We start from the raw sequence: 24,958 nt of genomic DNA, 5'->3' as shown, positions 1-24,958 counted from the left end.
TGCTGTATGGTGAGGAGATTGTCAAGCGGTTATACAGATTTCACAAGTTTACTCAAATTGAATCAAAATGGGAAACAACCATGCATTATTAATTGCGGTAATGAACAATGATCTTGAAGACGTCAAATATCAGATAAGTAAGGGAGCCGAGGTAAATGGAGGAAGTAGCTTTTTTGAAGGTTGGACTGCATTACATATTGCTGCTAAAAATGGTAAAATTGAAGTCATGAAGTATATGATTAGTCAAGGAGCTGAGGTAAATAGAGAAGATAATAACGCTCGGACTGCATTACACAGCGCTGTACAGAATGATCAACTCGAAGTAACGAAGTATCTGATCAGTGAAGGAGCTGAGGTTAATAAAGGGGATAAAGATGGTTGGACTGCATTACACAGTGCTGCTAGCAGTGGTCATGTTGATGTTACCAAGTATCTGATCAGTGAAGGAGCTGAGGTTAATAAAGGGGATAAAGATGGTTCGACTGCATTACATAGTGCTGCTGTCAATGGTCATATTGATGTTACCAAGTATCTGATCAGTGAAGGAGCTGAGGTTAATAAAGGGGATAACGATGGTTGGACTGCATTACACTGTGCTGCTAGCACTGGTCATGTTGATGTTACTAAATATCTGATCAGTCAAGGAGCTGAGGTTAATAAGGGAAGAGATGATGGCTCGACTGCATTACACATTGCTGCTAGCAGTGGTCGTAATGACGTCACCAAATATCTGATCAGTGAAGGAGCTGATGTTAATAAAGGGGGTAGATATGCTTGGACTGCATTACACTGTGCTGCTAGCACTGGTCATGTTGATGTTACCAAGTATCTGATCAGTGAAGGAGCTGAGGTTAATAAAAGGGCTGACGATGGTTGGACTGCATTACACTTCGCTGCTTTCAAAGGTTATATTGACGTCACTAAGTTTCTGATAAGTCAAGAAGCTGAGGTCAACAAAATAAATGATACAGGTCTCACTGCATTATGCACTGCTGCTCTGAAAGATCATATTGACGTCATAAAATATCTGATCAGTCAAGGAGCTGAGGTTAATAAGGGAGATAATGATGGTTGGACTGCATTACACAATGCTGCTTACAGTGGTCATGTTGACGTCATCAAGTATCTGATCAGTCAAGGAGCTGAGGTTAATAAGGGAAGAGATGTTGGTCGGACTGCATTACACAGTGCTGCTTACAATGGTCATGTTGACGTCATCAAATATCTGATCAGTCAAGGTGCTAAGGTTAATAAGGGAGCTAATGATGGTAAGACTGCATTGTACAATGCTGCTTACAATGGTCATGTTGACGTCATCAAGTATCTGATCAGTCAAGGAGCTGAGGTTAATAAGGGAGATAATAATGGTTGGACTGCATTACACAATGCTGCTTACAATGGTCATGTTGACGTCATCAAATATCTGATCAGTCAAGGAGCTGAGGTAAATAAGGGAGATAATAATGGTCGGACTGCATTACACTGTGCTACTTACAATGGTCATGTTGACGTCATCAAATATCTGATCAGTCAAGGAGCTCAGGTTAATAAGGGATATAATAATGGTTGGACTGCATTACACAGTGCTGCTGACTATGGTCATGTTGACGTCATCAAATATCTGATCAGTCAAGGTGCTGAGGTTAATAAGGGAACTAATGATGGTCAGACTGCATTGTACAATGCTGCTTACAATTGTCATGTTGATGTCATCAAGTATCTGATAAGTCAAGGAGCTGAGGTTAATAAGGGAGATAATAATGGTCGGACTGCATTACGCAGTGCTGCTGGCAATGGTCATGTTGACGTCATCAAATATCTGATCAGTCAAGGTGCTGAGGTTAATAAGGGAGATAATAATGGTCGGACTGCATTACGCAGTGCTGCTGGCAATGGTCATGTTGACGTCATCAAATATCTGATCAGTCAAGGTGCTGAGGTTAATAAGGGAGATAATGATGGTTGGACTGCATTACACTGTGCTGCTAACAATGGTCATGTTGACGTCATCAAATATCTGATCAGTCAAGGAGCTGAGGTAAATAAGGGTAGAGATGATGGTCGGACTGCATTACACTGTGCTGCTTACAATGGTCATGTTGACGTCATCAAATATCTGATCAGTCAAGGAGCTCAGGTTAATAAGGAGGATAATAATGGTCGGACTGCATTACGCAGTGCTGCTGGCAATGGTCATGTTGACGTCATCAAATATCTGATCAGTCAAGGAGCTCAGGTTAATAAGGAGGATAATAATGGTCGGACTGCATTACGCAGTGCTGCTGGCAATGGTCATGTTGACGTCATCAAGTATCTGATCAGTCAAGGAGCAGAGGTTAATAAGGGAGATAGTAATGGTTGGACTGCATTACACAGTGCTGCTGACAATGGTCATGTTGACGTCATCAAGTATCTGATCAGTCAAGGAGCTGAGGTTAATAAGGGAGCTAATGATGGTCAGACTGCATTGTACAATGCTGCTTACAATGGTCATGTTGACGTCATCAAGTATCTGATCAGTCAAGGAGCTGAGGTTAATAAGGAGGATAATGAGGGAATTACAGCATTACACAGAGCTGTTGACAAAGGTCTTATTAACGTCATCAAATATCTGATCAGTCACGGAGCTGAGGTTAATAAAGGTGATAATGATGGTCGGACTGTATCACACACCGCTGTACAGAATGGTCATCTTGATATCACTAAATACCTGATTAGCAAAGGAGCTGAGGTGAATAAAGGAGATGGTACTGGTTCGACTGCATTACACATTGCGGTTATGCATGGTCATCTTGATATCACCGACTATCTGCTCAGCGATGGAGCTGAGGTGAATAAGGCAACACGAGACAAGTTGAATACCAAGGTACTTAATTTTCTTGGAAATAAACTGTACTTTAATTTTCCTTTATTGTTCTATTACTATATTTATATTAGGACTAATTTCTGTAATGTACATTCGATAAAGGATTGTATTATTTATTTTGTAGCATATAACTTACCCACCATCATTTAAGACAAAGATGCTAAATTTCAAAAGGAGCCGGGACAAATTAAACATGGGCTAGACACGATTATCTTAGTATTTACCTTCAAAATGATCAGAAATGCCATGGAAACTAAAAATGGAGCACTGGAAATACCCATTCATTACTATGTTAACGCTTATTAATGTTAAAGCTGTAGGCAGGGCAGTGACATTGGAAAATTAGCCCGCAAAAATGTTTTTGCTTTAGTTATACGGAGATTATTTGTCTTTCCATCCAGGACGATACAGCACCCATCCATCTTGCTATAATACATGGCCATACAGCTATCATCGAAAAGTTGATATCCAATGGATGTGATCTCAATTTACAGTCGTCTGACGGCCAGACCTGTCTTCATAAAGCTATCAGATTATGCTACAAGAACAACGTGATAGTTCAAAACACTGATACACTCAGAGAGGTGATTTATTCAAAGGAACGGGGCTCCATAACATTGTTTGCAATATTGATAGGACTTATACAAGTGTTCTAGGAGACATCATAAATGATCAAAATATAGGTTGTAAAACTGGCTAAAGCTTTTCTTAATCCAGATATCAAAGGTTACAACTTACCATTTAGCTTTGAATTAAATTCTCTTAATGATAGAAGATCATTCTGCTGAAAAGTATGCCTTCATTAACGTTAACAAAATTTATTTCCAAGGAACAAACTAATTGCTTTGAAACATTTTATCATTTCATTACAGCGACGGGCGTCTATATACTTACGACCCAGAATATTAACATTATTATAATATGTATATGTAGCTAACCAATTGAGTGATTGTAGGGGACACTACAAATGTATTCGCATTGGCTAGCGTAATCATTTATTAAAACAAAATATTCCCATGTAAAAGCAGGTTGTACTTTCCATGTAAATAATGAAAGCTGTTCTCTGTTTCAGATATCCAACGAGTACTACAATGGCGGGTTATCTCCTAATGAGTCCTTGGTGTTTTATCTCATTGAGAATGGCGCCAAGCTAGATGTAAAGGACGACACAGGCAACCTACCGATCCACTATGCCAAGGATGAACTAGTCAGGCAGATGATATTGTCAAGGTGACTGTTTCATATGTTGTTATATCACACGTCGTTACGTGGAAAAGTTGGGAATACGTTTTATGGACAAAATTCACCATGTTCTTCACAAACTAAAAAAAGGTAGGGGTGAAATTACCAACCCTCGGGATTGCTGCTGATTTCTGAATTATTAATGTGAAGTTAGTCTGAGTAGATTTGTATTCTTTTGGTGTAAGAGCACTTTCACTATTTAGGGTGCAAATGAATATTTCGTTGTGTAAATATGAAGAACAAAAAAAATCACTTTTCATTTTATTTCAAGTTCACATTCGAAACACAGGAGATGTACACATTTGTTCATTTCATTTTGCAGTGACATCCTTTACGTGTGATTACATTCATCCTTCTAACTTCCAAAAAGAATTACAAATGAGGAAAGCTGGCATATACTACTAATTAAACAAAATATATACAAAGTGGTTTTGGTTTGTGATTACTTGCAGGTTATCTTCATTGGATGAGGTAAAATCTACAAGAGGTAAGAACATTTCTTAAACATCACATCAATCGTTAACCCAACATAATAACACGTTATTGAGACAGATATATTATCGGAATGAAACTTACAATTAGGGTAATTAAGGAAACAATATCCTTCCAAAAAGGCTTGGTATTTGTATCTGCCACCCAGTGGCGTACCGTGGGTCACGGCATGGGGGGGGGGGGCACCAGCAAAACATTCGAGTCACTAGTCTTAGTGACCAGGTAAACTGACCTAATAGAAACATTTTACGGACATGCAGTGCCATTAAACGGATATGTATCTCACTGGTTAAATAATGCGAGCGCAAAGCGCGAGCTGAAAATTTTTGATATTCAGACCGAAAAAGGGACATTATAAGCAAATTTTTTGTAGTCATGATATACGTACCTGTCTCGTTAAACAAAAATGCGAGCGCGAAGCGCGAGCTGAAAATTTTGTATATATTGACCCCAAACAGGGACATTTTAAGGACTATATATTAGGAATCCATTAAGAGTATAAATATCTCACCATAGTCATGTAATGCTAGTGTCATGTTTTGCTGATTTGGTCAGAATTACATCTAAATACATGAAGTCATTGTAATCATGATTAACATACGCATCTCACTAATCAATTATTGCGAGCGCTAGTTGAAAATTTAGGAAAGTCAGACCAGCATTTTGAGGTTTGTTTGTTGGAATTAATGAATACCATACGTATTTCGCTAACCAAATGATGCGAGCGCGTAGCGCGAGCTGAAATTTGTGTATATATTGACCCTAACATGGATATTTTAAGGACTATTTTTAGGAATCCATTAAGAGTATACATATCTAACTACAGTGATCTAATGCGAGTGCCAAGTGATTGCTGATTTTGTTAGAATTACATCTAAACACATGAAGCACTTTTTGAAGTCATTATAATCATGATTATACGCATCTCACTCATCAAATACTGCGAGCGCGAAGTGCGAGCTTAAAAATTAGGAAAATCAGACCTGAAGAGAGGCATTCTCAGGCTTGTTTGTAAGAATTCACTAAGACCGCATGTATTTCACTAAGCAAATGATGCGAGCGCGAAGTCCGAGCTGAAAATTTTGGTATTCAGATCAGAAAAAATGCACATTTTAAGGACTGATTTTAGGAACTCATGAAGAGCAGACATCTCACCAATCCACTAATGCAAACGTAAGCACGGACAGGAAATGTTTTATACTAAGACCTTAAAATGGGGCAATCACTTTAAGTAGTTAGAAGCATACAGCTGTATGTCAGTACAAACAACAATAAATCGAATTGCGAGGAAATATATTTGGTGTATATCGACTTGAAAACGGGAGGTTTTAGTACAACAAAATTATATATCTCGTTAAACAGTCTATGCGAGCACCAGAAAAAATGAAGACATAGGCCTGAGCAAAATAAGGTTTCATATAGTTATGAAAAAAAATGTTTCTTGTGTAATATAACATAACATTATGTAATATAACATAACATAATATAATATAGCATTATAATGGACAATAATTTCTTCTTTCCCACTACGTTTCTCTTCCTTTCTCCCTCGTTTTCTCCTTTTCCCCGGTTTTTTTTTTCTTCCAGCCGATTGGGGGGGGGGGGGGGGGCACGTGCCCCCCATGCCCCCCCCCGTAGTTACGCCACTGCTGCCACCAGTGACCATTGGTCCTACTATTACATAGGTGTACTCTCTACTATTACATAGGTGTACTCTCTACTATTACATAGGTGTACTCTCTACTATTACATAGGTGTACTCTTATCAACTTTTTATTGTAATCATTTGACATTATATATTCGACTGAAATACCTAAGTTAATCTTTTGTAATATCTACTTTGATGATACCATAATGTATCTTTTCCGAAATTATCGATTCAAATGAAACATGAATCATATCAGATGATCAACTCTTGCATGTTATCATTTTTATCAATGCAGTTCAAGCTTATTTGACTTGTCAACCCTTCGAAATTTTTTATTTATATTCTCTTTGAACATTTTTGATAATTTCGCATTAACTATAACACTTACATATATGAGAGGAAATATCAGCAATACTAAAACCAGTTGTGAATGAACCATGAGACTTCAAACAAAATTAATTCATACGGATATACAGAGGATCAGTTATCAGTTTTACATTCTTACACTATTATGCTAACAAAAAAGATTCTTGGTAAAATTATCAATTCATACAACCTGTAATATCTAAAATAAGTGAAATTCTAATTGTACCATAATTTTGTTGTGTTCTATCATACACGCACTTTCACAAAAGAATACAAAAAGCAGTGTGACTTCCCAGAGCCATCCAAATATCAGAAGTAAATTTAAAGCAAAAGGAATATTAAACAGGCATGAAACATCAAAGAAACTGAAACATAAATATTCCTCTGTCTGAACACAGTCTTAAAGTATTCCTTCTGTTCAATCCTGGCATCAACATGGTTAAGTTCATGGAAGTCATAATAGTTGGTTGCAGTTTCTCTGTCAACTCCATGTTCATATCAGTCTATTTATCGTCATCGTCGTTACCTTTGTCGGAGTACAATGTGTCATTTGGAGAGCATTTCATCAATATTTCTGTCCGACAAGTTGTCAGATCTGAAAACTTTTCTTCATTTTGATTGGCTTAGAAGCACTGCTACTATGCTAACTGTCGGATATAACAGGACTTGTAGGATAAATTGCCCGATAAGTCCTTTTATGAAACACTCCCCAGGTGTTGTCTCTGTTGTTTGTCGTTTCGCGATCGTTGTTAATTCGTCCATCTGTTTCTTCCGTCTGGACGGCACATCTTCTGTATGTCTTCTTGGTCTATTTCCATATCTCCTTTCATTGTCACTGTCGTAATCATCATCTTTGAGGGAGGCCTACCATGCCTACAGCTAGGTATATGCTGTTACTTTCGTTGTGTCAGTCCATCGCAATGGCAGTTCAGGAGACAAGTTCGATGTCGAGGAGGTAGTTAATAAGTACAGTTAGTTAGTTAGTTAAATCGATTGCTTACAGAGAGGACCTCTCCTTCTCTTGTCATGTGGCATGATTGTCCTTGTGCCGTTCAACAGTTAGTAGATATCTCGCTGGTTGAAAAACGGGTTCTCCACCCTTTTAGCATTGGATCTAGTTGCTCTTTTCTTTCAACCAGCATTATTTTAAATGAAGACGAGGTAATAAAGGATATATAGTTTATATATACATTTATTAAAGATGATAAAAACTTGAGGACTTGATAATGACAAATACATGAGTAAGTCTAATGGTGAATGTACTCTTAAGATGAAGATTAACTCTGCAGACGAATTTAATGTAAAATGTAATTCTTCTGGAGCTCTAATTCATTCAAAACACATTAATGCATGTATTTCGTTTGGAATGTATGCACCATTGGTCTAATTGCTCACTTCCTGTATCTTCAGAACTCACTAATAGGCCATTCACCTCTCCCGAGGTTTCTGCAGAAGTAAAAACTAATACCAGTCAGGAAATCAAACTACAAGACCATGGGATATCGATATACATTCCTCCTGGAGCAGTTCCACATGATGACTCTTGTCAGATCACACTGGCCGTCATGAGAGACAATCCCGGTGTTGACATCCCAGTAAGTGAATCAATGGCCTGCTGTGGGATCAGGTGTGACCCTCCAACCGTGATCTTCAACCAACCTGTTAAAATAACTATACCACACTCTATCTTTGTCATCAATCCACAGCAGGTGAAACCAGACATCGTGTACCGCGTATGGGATTCTGTGAGGGGTAAGTTAATAAATGTAGGATACTGGGGTGTCTTCATGGGACCGATTCATTAATCTTGTAACCACTGATAAGTTCTGACTCTCTAAAATTACCATACTGTCTGCCACTGCACAGGCCTCTGTTTGTTAGTGAATCATAATAAAAAAAATGACAGCCGATGATGAAGACAGCCTGTCAGATGATAATATTGGTGACACGTTGCCCTGAGCATGCTTGGTCTCTATCAGGTTATATCGACTGGTTTTTAGCTCGTCCGGCCCGAAGGGCCAGATGGGCTTACGCCGTGCCATGGCGTCCGTCGTCTGTCCACCATTTCAAAATGCTTCTTCTTCGTCATTTCAAGTCCGATTTAAATTCCGTTTGCTTTGATAGCACTGGGTGGGGGATTCAAAACTTCTACACAGAATTTTGAAACTCATTTAATATGCTATCTTATGCGCATTTTTCAAAATTCACCAACACCCCCCCCCCCAAAAAAAAAATGCTTCTTTATTTGTTAATCGGTTTTTTTTCCTTCCATCTGGTATAGCTTCGTGAGGTTCACCAAACTTATACAAAGAATTTTGACATTTTAACTAGAAAAAATGTTATACTAATGTATGCGAAATTAATTCAATTCAATTCAATTTTATTTCCACATCTGATTAAAAACACAAGTACAAATTCATATGCAAATAGATATATACAATAAAAAAAAAACATTAAAAAGAAACATATTCAGTTCAGAATCATAATGTGGTGGGAAGGCCTATCAGGGTTATTCCCAAAGATAATAAAAATTTACATAAAATGTTTCTTCAATATATACAAAGTATAACACAAAACAATAGAAAAAGAAATAGACACACATGGAATTCAAAAATATAAGTGTAAATGAAATAACAAAAGACAACCAGACATCCTGGACCCCCCCCCGGCAAGATTTTGTTAACTTTATTCTAGGATTCATTTTCAACTAGGTATTTTATAGTTTTCTTTTAAACATATTCAAAGTTGGGCATATTTTGATTTCTTGTGGTAATTTGTTCCAAAACTTAGGACCTGCATAAGAAATGGTAGTTCTTGAGAAATTATAATTTAGCGCTGGTAGATAGAAAAGATTTGATTGACGAGTCGCATATTTACATACATTTTTATTATATACAAAACAATTTTCTAAAAACTTCGGAAGTATATTTTTGGAGTACGAAAACATAAATATGCCAATCTGTTGTTTATGTATATCAAAAACTGTTAATATACTGAATTTTTTAAAGACAGGAGCATTGTGTGAGTAAGGATGTAAATTAAACATAATTCGTATTGCTCGTTTTTGAAGAATGAAAATTCTATTAAGATAGGTCTTTGCACAGCCACCCCATACTATATTACAGTAGTTAAGATATGGCAAGATCATGCTATTATACAATTTAAGAAGGATATAAAAAGGAACAATTTTCTTTATTCTATTCATTGCACCAATAGCTTTAGATATTTGACATGATACATAAGATACATGCTCTTTCCATGTCAATTTATTGTCAATTTTAACTCCTAAAAAAATTTGTAGAATTTACAATCGATATAATTTGTTGGTTGATATATATTTTTATACAAGAAGTATCGATATTTTGATTTTTTGGCTGAAATAACATACAGGAAGTTTTTTCTGCATTAAATTTTTATTTATTTGCTTTAAACCAAGTATCAAATTTTTTAAGTTCTGTATTAAAAGTAAAACACAATGTATCAATATTTTCACCAGATAGAAATAAACTTGTATCATCCGCAAAAATTATTGATTGTAATATACTACTTACATATTGAATGTCGTTTATGAACAGCAAAAATAATAAGGGACCCAATACTGATCCCTGAGGGACACCATAGGTATTATGTGTGATTTCAGAAGATACATTATTTACACAAACATACTGAGTTCTTTTGTTCAAGTAACTAGAAAACCATTGAAGTACTGTACCCCTAATCCCATAAAATTGCAATTTTTGTAAAAGTATTTCATGACTTATGCAATCGAATGCCCTGGTAAAATCTAAAAATATACCTAAAACAACTCTTTTATTTTCAAATAATTTAGCAACAATATTAGTAAAATCTGAAAGAGCCATGTAAGTACTGTAGTTCTGTCTAAACCCGTATTGTTTATGGTACAGTATATCTCTTTTTGACAAGAAGGAAAATAAACTACTATACACAAGTTTTTCTAAGATTTTTGAAAAAGTTGATAAAATTCATGCATATTTTTAAATATTCACATAAAACGCTTCTCCTACTTTATCTGTTGACCGATTTTGATTTTTTTTCCTTCCATCTGGTAGATCTAGAGCTTCATGAGTTTCACAAAACTTTTACAAATAATTTTAAAACTTTTGAGTAGCTTTTTTACACAGAATTTTGAAACTCGTGAAATATGCTTATTTATGCATATTTTTCAAAACTAACATAAAATGCTTCTTATTTTTTGTTGAATGATTTTGATCTTTGTTGTTCGATCTGAGAGCTCAACAAGGTTCTACACATAATTTATAAATTTTGACTAAAAAATTATTTATGCTAATTTATACGATATTTATTCTTAAATCACAGAAAATGCTTCTTCTATGTCATTTCTTCATCGTTTTCAATTCTGTTTCCTCAATTTATGTCACCAATATACTTCACTACAGTTTCAACTGGGCTGAAATAAAATAAATTTGATAAATTTTGTTGCAAGATGCCGGATGAGCTCCACACCATTAATGTGCTAGTCAGGGCATCCAGAAACGACTTCATTGCTAGCCTGTAAGAAAAAGTTCATTTTGCTCATCATATTATGCAGTTGTGGTTTTGTTGATGATATCAGTGTTGGCAGTGTGGGGTAAATTATAATGTTGTTCACACATTGGCGGCGGAGCAGAGGATTATCTTTTGTGGTGGGGGGGGGGGGGGGGACGCAACAATAGATATCTATTGTTGCGTCCCCCAAACACAAAAGAGAATCCTCTGCTCCGCCGCCAATGTGTTCACAACACGAATGGTGTTGAAGGAAAGAGTAGCAACACCAGTCACAATGTCGTCAGTCTTTGCGTACTGCCATGATACTCCCAAATCTATATTTAATTAATATTTTTTTTTTAAATAAGACCTACCCAAAACTGTCAGAATGAGGTCATCCAGTTCACCAGACCAACCACCGTACTCTAAAGTTTATAAGAGTCATCTTGAGCTGTACATTGGTCACTGTGCTGAGTGGTGGGTTCTGATTCCTCTTAAACAACATGTGATCCGACATCGACTTCTATGCACTCCATACATCCCAGACAGTATACACAGGGGGCAAGACTTTGAGGTTAGCCTTCATGTGCATGCCGACATTCCTGGCATTGAAATGGTCAGTAAGCTCTCTATTACGGATATCAATATCTATTGTATACTAATATTTACATCACCAAACATGAATAAAAAGCAATAATAATATACAGTTCTTAGAGATACATGATACCATGTAGTCTATAATTCCCCCCTAGTTTTTAATATTCCCCCCCCCTAATTTATGTAGTCACTCCCTTTTCCCCTCCGAACTCGGTCGTCGATCGCGCGATCGGGACTAAAATCGGTTCGCGCATTACCCATGGCATAAACTACAAAACTATCGGATCAAATTCTGCGAAAAATTTCATTGCTAATCAATTATGCTAATTTATGCGTCAAATCAAACGTTTGCTAACTAACTAACTAATGCCCCTAAATTGCTAATTTTTAGTTCGCATACTCTTTATAGGAATCTGATTAAATGCATTAAAAAAACATCAATTTGTTTTCTTATGTATTTTATTGTTCTCTAAAATTCTTATGTATTTCTTTATTTTTAGACTTTTTGTTTATTATTTTTTTTTTTTCAATGTAAATTTTCGGGGACTTTATTTTGACCAAAGACAGGATTAAATTAATTGATTTTAATCAGTAAAAGGAAAAATAATGATACAATTATGAATTTTGGCTAAAAACACTATTTGCAGTGGATTTGTTCACGAGTTCACGTTTTCGAGCAATTTTGGGTCTGCATGCACTACGAAATGTTGCATAATTTCGAAACCCCCTGCCCGGGGGTCGGAAATTTGTTCTCAAAAGTTGCACGAGACTTTGAAAAAAAAAGCTGCTAGCGACGCAGTCAGAAAGTTTTGCACGGCGGATTTATCGTAAAAAAATGTCGAGGGGGGGGGGCTGAATGAACCCTCTAGTTAAACATGTACATTATTAGGGTTAAAAAAGGTACGTTTTTAAAACATAAAAACAGATTTGAATCTGTTATTGATCTTACATTACGAGGTCGGTTATTCCATAATTTTGATGCTATTTTACCAAAAGCTCTATCACCAAAATTAGTGGACTTTACTAGTATTTCAGATAGAAGATACTTTGATTGTGAACGAGGATTTCGACTGGGTTGATATTCGTGAATTAAAAAAAATTAGTTGCTGTATTCTGTTTTTTCATATAATTTTTATTTTCTATTTTTGATATTATTTTCTTTATCTGATGTACAAGTGACCCTAAATTCCTATTACAGGTAGTCATTTACATTATCATAAAGATAAAACAATGGTATTATAATCTCCTTTCAACAGGACATACAAAAGGAGAATATGCAGCAGTCATTCCGTAAAGGGCATCGCTCTGTTCCATTCAGCGTTGAAGCGAATTCTAATGACGTCATATTGACTTGCTATCATGAGGAGGAACAAATTGGAAGAGAGGTATTATTAACAGATCAAGAATTATTCATCACCGCTATTATGTTCTGTAAATATGTTACAACAAAAAATAAACATAACCCATGTTTACGTTACAGGACGTAAGTAAAAAAAAAAGGGAGTGAAAGGGGCAGAAAATGAAGGTAATCCAGCTCATCTGACAGTATTACACAATTACCTCAAAGACACATCCATCATATACATATAAATTGTAGCCGTACCGACTGTTGCAGTTTTCAAAATTAATCTCTGTTACTCCTTATCTCCATTTTCTCAATCATTCCAGTATTGAGTATCTACGTAATCTCAGTATTTCGGTATCTCAGTAATTTCGGTACTTTCAGTTTCCTCACTCATCTCAGTATTTTCAGTATCTCGATAAATTCAGTATTTTCCGTATTTCAGTAAAGTCAGTATTCTCGCTCCTTTTCTAGTCAGTACTTCTGCTTTTCCGACCATGTATACTTGTAGCTCCTTGTAACAAAATAACAGACAGGAAGCAAGGCATTCAATTCTTATAACTGTACTAAAAAATCATGTTCATCCTGTCGCTGCAGGTTCCAATGAAACTTGAACGGAGTTTCGTTCAGCAGTCTCTTCCAAGCATATTGCATGGCTCATAATTGAGCACGGAGCTTGATTGTACTCTTTGATTGAGGAGGCCGCTTGTCAATCAGTAAGCTTAGAACTTTAAAAAAAAAAAGTTAATTTTGTAAAGTAAATTCTTTTTGCAACTGCAATGGCAATTGACACTTCTATTATATAATACCCAAACAGTAAAAAAATAATTAGAGATACATATTTAATATAGTCATAGTTGTAAATATCGTTATTTCTCAGCAAATAGTGCTTAAACGCATTTTTAAGAAAATACCTACATAATCGATTACAAACGATTACTGAATTTTCCTATGCAACTATATACGTGGATCAAAAATTATTCTACGCTCTTCACTGTTACGAAACCATGCTGAACATTAAATAACCCTTTCATTTCGTTAGAATGTATATATATATACAGTGCGTCCCACAAAACACGAAACCAAGATTTAGCGATGATTAATCATAACTTAATCATAAATAAAATAGACAAATGACCTACCAATGCAAAGCTGAGAATCTACTCTTTCATCTGAAATTACTTGGATTATTCCTGATTCACGCATGAGTGAGCAAAAACAATTTCAGGAAAGGATACCAACAACTCATTTGGTGGGGGGGGGGGGTATCTGAATTTCAAAAAGAAAACCACATGGCTAAAAAAAATCAATATTTGCTCTTTTATTTGATACCGTAATCACAGAAAATGGTCAATAATTAAAAATAGTTCTGTTCCCTCGAAACAATGCTTGTATTTCCATAATTTCATTAAATAAACGTGTTTTCACCGGTTTCCCGCAGAAGCTATCGCACGGTTAACACAAAACTTCAAGGGGAATCCAACCCAAATAAAAACTTGTTTTTATAAGAAAAAGAAAAATCAGACAAGTTGATAAGGGAAAGTTTGAACAATATTGGACAAACATCAATAAAGTTATGAATTTTTAAAAGTTGTAAATATTGGTAATCACTATACTCATGGAGACTTCAAATTGGCTGCATATGGGATGTCATAGTGATGTAAGGCAAGGACTACTCTTCCATGCACTCCAATTCATATATGGCTAAAATGTCATTTTCCCAAAAGTTTTACTTCAAATTATAATTTCACTACCTGGGTTATTATTAGATTACTGCCTCAGGGGAATGGGTACTTAAGAGAAAACCACAAATCCCTGATAATAAAGTACATGGCCTATGGGAAAGTTGTCCTTGCCCCTTGTCATAATTTACTTACCCAGTTGCCAATTTGAAATGTATATACTATTAGTGATCTCAATTTCAAAGCAGCTATAACTTTCTTATTGCTTGTCCGATTTCTTTCAAACTTTCACCAATCTGTTTAATTTATTTTTCTCCTTCCCAGCAAAACATTTTATGGCCAAGGCTGGATTCCCCTTTAATAATTGTCTGATCGTCAAAAAAGAAAAGCCGCATGGCTAAAAAGTTCAATATCTGCTCTTTTATTTGATACCTTAATCACAGAAAATAGTCAAGAAGTAAAAAAGTTCTGTTCCCTCGAAACAGTGCTTGTATTCCCATAATTTCATTAAATAAACGTGTTTTCACCGGTTTTCCGCAGAAGCTATCGCACGGTTAACAAAAGACTTAAAGGGATGGTCCGGGCTAAAATTATTTATAGCTTAATAAATAGAGTAGAAATCACTAAGCAAAATACCGAAAATTTCATCAAAATCGGATAACAACTAAAAAAGTTATTGAATTTTAAAGTTTAGCAATATTTTGTGAAAACAGTCGTCATGAATATTCATTAGGTTGGCTGATGATGTCACATCCCCACTTGTTCGTTTGTATTTCATTATATGAAATTAGGTTTATTCAAATTTTTTCCTCCAAGAACTAGAAAAATTGGATTGACAACTGATTTAGTGCATTAGATATTTATTGTTGTAACTTATTTCATTATTAGGGAGACATAGTATTCACACAGGAAGAAATACTAAAAAAATTATGATTTTATGTAATAACATAAGGAAACGGAAAGTGAGGATGTGACATCATCAGCCCACCTAATGAATATTCACGACGACTGTTTTCTCAAAATATTGCTAAAATTTAAACTTCAATAACTTTATTTTTTGTTATCCGATTTTAATGAAATTTAAGGCATTTTGCTCAGTGAATTCTACTCTATGTATTAAGATATGAATATTTTCAGCCCGGACCATCCCTTTAATGCTTGGCTGATCGTCGAGTGACGCTGAACGCTAGCCTGTAAAATCTCTTCATATTATGAGATTATTGAAATTTAAGCCTTATTTCAAATAACCAGAACTTTGTCATTACTTGACCATTTTCTGTAATTGAGGTATCATATTAAAGAGCAGATTTTGAATTTTTTTAAAATGTGGTTTTTCTTTTTGAAACCCAAATACAGCCCACCAAGTGACTTTTTGATATCCCCTCTTAAAATGGTTTTTGCTCACTCATGCGTGAATGAGAAATATTCTAAATAATTTCAGATGAAAGAGGAGATTCTAAGTTTTACAATGGTAGGTTATTTATCTATATTATTTATGATTAAGTTATGATAAATCATCGCTTAATCTTGGTTTCGTTTTTTGTGGGACGCACTGTATATCACATTTTTAGAAAAAAAATGAACTCTTATCTGCAGTTCAGTTTTGGTTTAGGAGTAAACACTCCGCCTTAACTTATTTAGTTAGAATTACAGATCAGTGGATGCACGCTGCTGATCAGGAAAAATATACTGGGGCAGTCCCTCAAGGTTCTATTCTGGGACCTTTGCTATTTATTATTTCTTATTAATGATCAGGGGGAAATATACAGGGACAGTACCTCAAGTTTCTATTCTGGGACCTTTGCTATTTATTATTTTTTTATTAATGATATAACTCTATCTGTACATTTCTTCTGCTCAAATCTATGCGGACGATACTGTTATTTATTTTTCTGATTTTAATGTTAAAAGTGTCGAAAATAAGCTAAATTATGATTTGTCGTTTATTTATAAATGGATGTGCAATAACACTGTAAAAAAAGAAGTGCTAATTTAGCACTTACAGTGCTTGTATAGTGACTGCACTACGAGTGCTGATTTTCTAGTTTAAATTTGAACTAGAAAATCAGCACTCGTGGTGCAGTCACTATACAAGCACTGTAAGTGCTAAATTACTTCATTTTTTACAGTAAATAAGTTGACGATAAAAGATTTTAAAAAAACCCGTATCTTTACTCACAGGCTCGAGACATATGTTAAGTAAAAGTAATCTTTTGAAATTTAATACAACAGTCTTCTGATGTTAAATATCTCGGATTTATAATTGACAATTAACTGAAGTGGGATGTCCATATTGAAAACTTATGTAGAAAGGTTGGTAAGTTAGTCAAATATTTGGGTAGACTCCGCTATTTTATTAATGAGATAAATTTAAATTTGATTTACAAAGCCATTATCCTGCCCCTTTTTTGACTATGTGGATATCTTAATTGATTCCTCTAATTAAAAAAAACCTCCCGGGTAGGCGTGAGATATCAGTTACAGTAGGGGTGATTCCTGAGGCAAAGTCTAAACCTACACTTGTTGAGATATAGATCTATAGAAAGTCTGCATTTTGGCCAAGGATTATATTTGAAGATTCCAAGGTGACAATACAGTACGTACAGTGTTGGAACAAACGTAGGTATTTTTCCTGTTGCCTCAATGTTGGCATGCAACGTTGCATCATCTATAGAAGTGCATCCGTGTACATCGTCAGACCAACGTTGAAGCATTGATGGAAATGCACGCACATATATCGTCAGTCTAACAAAGTTTACAATGTTGAACCAACACTGTCTGTTAACGCTATTCCAATCAGTGGCGTAACTACAGGGGGGGGGCATGGGGGGCACGCCCCCCCCCCCAATCGGCTGGCCCCCCCAAAAAAAAACGGGGAAAAAGGAGAAAAAGAAGAAGAAAGGGAAACGTAGTGGGGAAGAAGAAATTATTGTATTTTACATCATATTACATAAGAAATATTTTTTTCATAAATTTATGAAACATTGGCTTAGGGCGTATATAGAGGGCTAGTGTGTTCATCATTTCTGGCGTTTGATTTGTCTGAGTAATGAGATATATAAATATATATGTATAATCCTGTTGTACTAAAACATCCCGTTTTCAAGTCAATATACACCAAATACATTTCCTGGCACTTCGAGTATTTATTGTTTTATGTAGTGACATATGCTTTTTTTAATGACTATTTCATGATTGCCCCCTTTTAAGGTCTAGATATCAAACATTTCCTGTCCGTGTTTGTGTTCGCATTAGTGGACTGGCGAGATGTCTGCTCTTCATATAAAAACAAATCAGCTCGCGGTTCACGCTCGCATCATTTGGTTATTGAAATACGTATGGTCTTAGTGAATTCCTACAAACAAGCCTTAGAATGCCCTTCTTCAGATCTGAATTTCAAAAATTTTCAGCTCGCACTTCGCGCTCGCAATAGTTGAGTAGTCAGATATGTAACATGTTCATGTTTCATGGGTTAGGTGTAATTTTAACCAAATCAGCAAGCGCTTGCATGGCGCTCGCAGTAGATGATTATGGTCAGATATGTATGCTCTTTATGAATTCCCTAAAACAGTCCTTAAAATGACCCTTTTTCGGGTCAATATATACAAAAATGTCAGCTCGCGCTTCGTATTGATTTTTTGGTGAGAGAGTTACGTATCATGATTACAAAAATTTGCTTATTATCCTTTTTTAGGCCTGAATATCAAAAATTTTCGCATTATTTGATAATTGAGACACATATCCGTTTAATGGCACCGTCCTTAAAATGTCCCTATTAGGTCAGTATACCTGGCAAATGAGCGCGCTTCGCGCGCCCACTAAGTGACTCAACATTTTTGCTGGTGCCCCCCAATGCCATGACCCACGGTACGCCACTGATTCCAACGTTGGCTGAATTACAGCGTTTGATAAACGTTGAAACAACGTTAAGAAATTGTTCTTCCAACGTACGTTTTATCGTTGATAGACGTCCATGCACATACATCGTCAGACCAACAATGTTTTCAACGGCGGTCAAAAAAAAAATCAATAGCATACCATTGGAATAACATTCGGGAGCACCATTGAAACACCATTCACAATGGTCCATCGATATACCATAGACATGATAGACCATGTACGATTGGGAACCAATCATTCACCATTGAAACACTAATCAGAATACCATTGTAATACCACAGACCATCTACCATTGGGTACCATTCATTCCAATTTGCATTTTACAGAGAAATGGTAGACCTCATTTGCATACCATTGGCAAATTAATGGTACATCAATGGTAAAAGAATGGCGCGTCATGGTACATGAATCGTAGTCTAATGGTTTAAAATTGGCTACCATTGAGGACCAAATTTGTATAAAAGATGAAGAGTACTATTAGGCTTAATGGTAAATTATAGATAGAAAGATAAATGGTATTCATTATGATGAAATTAAATTAGCATCCAAAGGCTGAATTACATGAATTTATACAGAGTAAAATTTCAGTATACAAACAGATAAAGAAACAGTAAAACAACAACAACAACAACAGCCACAACAACGTATATCAATGTATAATATAGGGAAGGTGATACAAAGAGAAATGTAGAAATGTATACAAAGGAAGAAGTAATGTTAGAAATAAGAATGAGACAAGATACTAAAGTTATAAAGAGCAATTTAACATAATGAGCATTATAGGCAAATTTTGAGCTACCATGCGCTCTTTGACATTGCATGCACATACATTTCTTGGTTACAATGTAACTGCATTAAAGGTAACACGTGTGATTCGCGAGTAGATTAGCTTTCTATTGTGTTCTAGTCATTTTCTATAGCATTCATTCTTAAACAATGGCCTTTTTGAAAACCTGTTCTTATAATAGGAGTGGGCTATACATGGATCAAAAATATTCTTTTTGTCATTTTGATATGGCAACAGTGAGTTTTTTTCTATTCCTCAACATGAACTGACAATAATTTTTGTCCTGGGTCCGAGAAAAAAGTGTACCGGGCCAAAATCCAAAATGGCCACCAAAACACCCCAAAATCACATTTTTGGCCACAATTTCTTTATTTGGTGTCTATTCATATGTTTTATTTTTTTGGGGGGCAAGCAATTTGTTTTTCCTCAATTATTACCTTTAAACCATTATTTGTAGAGTTAAAAGGTGATTTTACCTAAATTTACCAATTTTTATAACCCTTTTTCAGCCCAAAATTAGGTTTCATCGTCTTGTGGGTCTTGGATATTAGACAATGCGAGTTCAACAATAGCAAGCAGTTTCATATACATGTAGATATTGCTTTTACTCCTCTACTATTGGTTCTACGGATATTTGCGAAACATATCTTATTGAATAAAGAAATGTCATTTGTCCATAGGGGCTATAGTATACAATGTACTGTACAAACTGCACTGCAATACATGTATGCCCATGCATTGACCACCATGACATATAACAAGGTCTGTATATGAACTATAGTGTCGTAGAAATGAGCTCTTACGTTTAGAATTAGATGCCTAAGAAAGTGAAGATATGCTTTGTCTCAGAAATTGAGGACATATTTTGTCAATTATGCTAATTCAGGGGGCGGAGAGAGATAAATACCATTAACAATGGATTATAGTCAACCCCACATTATGGCATTTTAGCTCCACTGTACTTGTAGCTATTCTGGGCCCCATTGCATAAAAGTTACCATTATGGTAACTTTGCCGACCAATAGTAACTCGCATGGAATCCTTGATTCTGATTGGCTGTTGATCAGCGTTACCATGGTAGTTACCTGACCCCATGTTTATACACCACAACCAGATAAAAACCCAGTTTAAGAATATATGGCTAAAAATGTGATGTACGTATATATGATATGTGATGTTTATGCCTGGAGGGGCCTCTTCCATTGACGAGTGGATACCATGCGCGACTATGGGGTCTCGAAAAGCACCCTAAACACGTATTTTCCATATTCTGCAAATGCACCCCTTAACAAGTATTGGCGTGTGAAACCCCACCCTTAACAAGTATTGGGAACAAAATGATACTATTGGCAAGTATTCCATGTCATGGTGGTCAATGCATGGATATATGCAGTGTAGTATGTACAGTACCTTGTATACCGTATAGCCCCTATGGATAAATGACATTTTCTTTTATTTGAAATATTTCGCAAATATCCGTAAACCCCAATTTATAGGAATAAAATCAGTATAGCTATACAAAGCTGCTTGCTACTCTTCAACTGGTATCGTCTAATATCCAAGAACCACAGGACGATGATACCTACGTTTTGTCTCAAAAAGGCTTTAAAAATGTGTAAATTTAAGTAAAATCATCCTTAAACTCTACATATAATGGTTTAAAAATAGTAATTTTAGGAAAAACAAATTGCCTGCCCCCAAAACATGTGAATAGACACCTAAACCGAAAAAAAGACCACCAAATAGAGAAATTGCGGCAAAAAATGTGTGTGTTTTTTTTTTTTTTTTTTTTGGGGGGGGGGGTTGGCGGCCATTTTGGATTTTGGCCCGGCACACTTTTTTCTCGGACCCGAGACAAAAAAATATTGTCCTTTTATGTTGAGATAAGGTAAAAGGAACACAAAAAAACTGTTGGCTACAGTAAAACCAAAAATCACCCATTTATAGCCCACTCCTACTTATAATCAACATTGTTCAGGCATTTGTGGCATGAAAATTTGTATAATCATCGCATAGTGTCAACTTGTCGTTGGGGCTGTGTACTTGCGTGGGTGTGTGAGGGTGTGTGAGTGGGGGGGGGGGGGTGTCGGGTGGTGGTTCTCTCAGTCCTTCAGTTGAATTATGTTGCATGTTCATTATGTTTAGACCAATATCAATGATGTATTTTTTTGTATATGAAAAATGAAATGTTTTGTTGATTGTACTATAATATATGTTTTTATTTTTATCTTGGAGAGAGATAAAACATAATAATAAAAAAAAAATGTCCGTTCGCCCCTCGGGTAAGTCTTCCGAAAGCTGTTTTTAAACATGTTAAATACCGGAATCGTGTCATTTTAAACTGATGCGGACAGTTCTACCAGCACCTCGCAAGTCACTCGAATCGGATATCTATTGCTTCAACTGAATAAATACATTTTTTTTACAACAGGTCCTTCCTTCCAAGGACATTCGAACCAAGATGAGTCAGAATGTAATGTTTGCCATTTCTCCTCAAGGGGATGATGAAGACTTTACAAGAATTGCCATCACGATTACACAGGCGGGAAAGCTCGAAGTGTCACAATCCATTGTTTTCGTCATCAGATACACAGGTATTTTTATCATCGTTTATTGTTAGATAATTAATTTCGTCAAAAAAATCATGAAGATAGTAGGAAAAGCCAACTTTCCAACTTTTATAGATTGAAAATGATATGAAAAGGCACATGGAATAGGTATAGGTTTTCGATCAAGTAATTTTGCAGTGGGTTATCAAAAAGGAAAATCTGACATTTTTTTTTGAATGAAAATAATCGATAATGCTGAATGCCTTTATTGCCATTAAATGATAAGGCGAAATGTCCATCAAACACAAGAATATCAAGATCATATAAATTCAAACGGGACGTTTGATGTGTTTTTTTATACCCAGATATGCCAGAAGGACCGACACGCCAATTACTTTCCGAGGCCACATCGTTCGTCAGGTAAGTGGTATGAATCAATATACTTTTAGCCAAGGGATCGACATAATTTGACATGGGGGATCTTGCAGTGAAACGGGAAAAGAGAGGTCATCAGCTATTCGTGGGTGTCTTGCTTTACACGCATGCACATCACAGCCTGCAATCAACTATTAACAAATATCTGTGATTCGTAAGTCGAACCCACGTCCCTGAGTTGAAAGCCGAGGGACATAACCGCTAGACCATGACGTCCCATACTGCTTGTGATTAATCAAAAGATAGTGTTGATCCGTGCTTGCAACGCAAGAATTCTCTATTAAATTCGCCTTAGATCACACGTATGGTGGTGCACTAAAAGCTATGACCAAGCCATGTTCCTGTTATTATATTAATGAATGAAGCCTTTGATGGATATGAATGATTTAACAAGCATTATATGGGGGTGGTAAGGGGAGGGGCAACGGCGTGCAGAATAATGCTGAATTTGGTTTAGGCACTTGGCCTTCGCTCGGTCTGTTACATTCACTTAACATTTTACAGGGCAGTGGAAGAAGCCAAGCACAGTGACTTACAGTCAGACGCCGATGTCCTTACAATAGCCCAAACAATGACCGTCAACCAATTCTATGATTTGGGCGTAGCTCTTGGTTTCACCATTACTGAGTTAGATCGCATTGAGTACAGAAGAATTAAAGACAGACAGCAGGCCATGTACGACATGCTTGTAATATGGAGAAAGAGGCAACCGACTGTTCCTGAAGCAAAGAACAAGCTCATCGTACTCATGAAATCATTAGATTCAACAACTGGACAAGAATCTTTTTCAGGTACTGAATGACGATAACATTTTAATACAGTGAAAGTCATGAAAATCAAGGCAACTATATATAACCTTTTAATAAAATCGAGCATTAGTGTTAACTCTACCGAGCAAACTGCCTGCAGTAATGGTATTACAAGTGTTTGATAACTGTAATACCTCAGTCACGTTTGCATTTATTCATTTTTATTCAAACCACCTATAATTATGTAGCTCGTACAGACAATGTTAAAACGGATGTTTTCGCCTCGCCGTACGGCCACTAGTCTGCAGGCACGACCCTGATTGAAACTTTTATCAGCAAGTGTGTCTCTACGCAAAGACTAGCATATACACGGCCTTCAGTTCACAAGGCATGATTAGGCTGCACTATTCAGAACCTTAACTCGAGTGATAGGTTTGCACAGCAGACTATACGGCCACCGTCATTAGAGCAAACGTGACTGTGGCTTCATGCTAATACTATTTTCAGTTCGTTCTGTACATGTCACTAATTAAAGAACGTAGAATGTGAACATGGGATTCACACTGAACTTCGGACGATCATAATGACAAAAGAATATTATCATCAAGATTTCTCATAAAAAGAAATGCACGTAACATTTAATCATTCACTGCCACCCCGCCTATCATAAACATGCAATCACTCAATTCTTATAAATATATCTTCATTTGAGTCTTCAACAATGTTGATTGATAACAATAATGTTATTAATGTATCAAGAACTTTTAATCTCTTATTGATATTGTATGAAACGGTGATCTTGTGGAGAAGCCTAATTTGGTTTCACGTGACAGGTTTCACACAATACTCATGTCTAAGTTGGGGTAATTAGGTGGTCTGTCATGAATATGACAGATCACCTATTATATTCGTCAGAATTTACTTTATTTATTTTTATTGCCAAATCTTTGTCCACCTCTATCTCAAAATCGTGCATGTCAATTTCCTTGATTTTCATGTCATGTATGGGCATCATTATGGACATGGGAATGGAAACTTTTCAAGGTTATCAAATCATGATGACGTCATCTAGGCGCCATTTTGTAAAATTAAATGATTGATCATATCATCGCAACTAATCATCAAAAATCATCCATATTTGCATCATATCAAGTTCAGGTGACAGGTCATCAGGACATATCATCAGAGGTCATGCAAAGGTCACGACGCGCACGTACGCGCGCGTCAAAATTTTAAATTTCCCCAAATCGACCGTGGTCAAGTTTGGGTACGTTTCTGGTCATTTTGAGCATGTCAAGAATTTGCGCGCGCACAGGTATGCGTGCGCGTTCTTGCACCTACCATCGTTATGCATCTTCGAGTCATCATTTCTTTCATGTCTTTCCATTGTTCATTATCTTCTGATTAATTTGATACCTCATTCAGCCTCTTACGACCAATAATACGGGAATGCGCGTCCATTCAAATTTGCATTACGCGCGCGTAAATGGGCTAAAATATGCCTATATAAAATTCACTGTAGCTCTTCAGGGAGTCCGTTGACCCCAATTTTTCTTTTCATATTCGAATAGAGTATGAATAGGAGATATGATTTCATGCCACATTTGACTCTTAATTACATCGTGACGTCATCAAAATGGCGTCGGAACTAAGAACAAGTGTTTTCTGTTTCATGATGTCACCACAGTCATTTAAATTGATTTTAATTCCGTAAATCTTGGTCTGTTCTCGCCAAATTTTCAATATGTTTTAGCTTAGAATGTATCCTTTAGACAATATCTCCACTGTTTCATTTTA

At 36.0% G+C, this 24,958-nt stretch overlaps 1 protein-coding gene across 1 annotated transcript; it reads left to right on the top strand.

Moving 5' to 3' along the window:
• Window positions 1-100: 100 nt before the first annotated feature.
• Window positions 101-23,639, top strand: LOC135154358 (serine/threonine-protein phosphatase 6 regulatory ankyrin repeat subunit B-like). Its single transcript, XM_064100495.1, has 8 exons — window positions 101-2,866; window positions 3,939-4,096; window positions 4,561-4,595; window positions 8,025-8,366; window positions 11,489-11,736; window positions 12,974-13,102; window positions 21,860-22,036; window positions 23,574-23,639. The coding sequence occupies exons 1-8, from the start codon at window positions 101-103 to the stop codon at window positions 23,637-23,639; spliced, it is 3,921 nt and encodes a 1,306-aa protein (XP_063956565.1).
• Window positions 23,640-24,958: the final 1,319 nt, after the last annotated feature.

The sequence above is a fragment of the Lytechinus pictus genome, chromosome 6 (genome assembly GCF_037042905.1).
Source record: "Lytechinus pictus isolate F3 Inbred chromosome 6, Lp3.0, whole genome shotgun sequence".
In the NCBI taxonomy this organism is placed as follows: Eukaryota; Metazoa; Echinodermata; class Echinoidea; order Temnopleuroida; family Toxopneustidae; genus Lytechinus; species Lytechinus pictus.
This window is presented reverse-complemented; position numbering and strand designations above follow the sequence as displayed.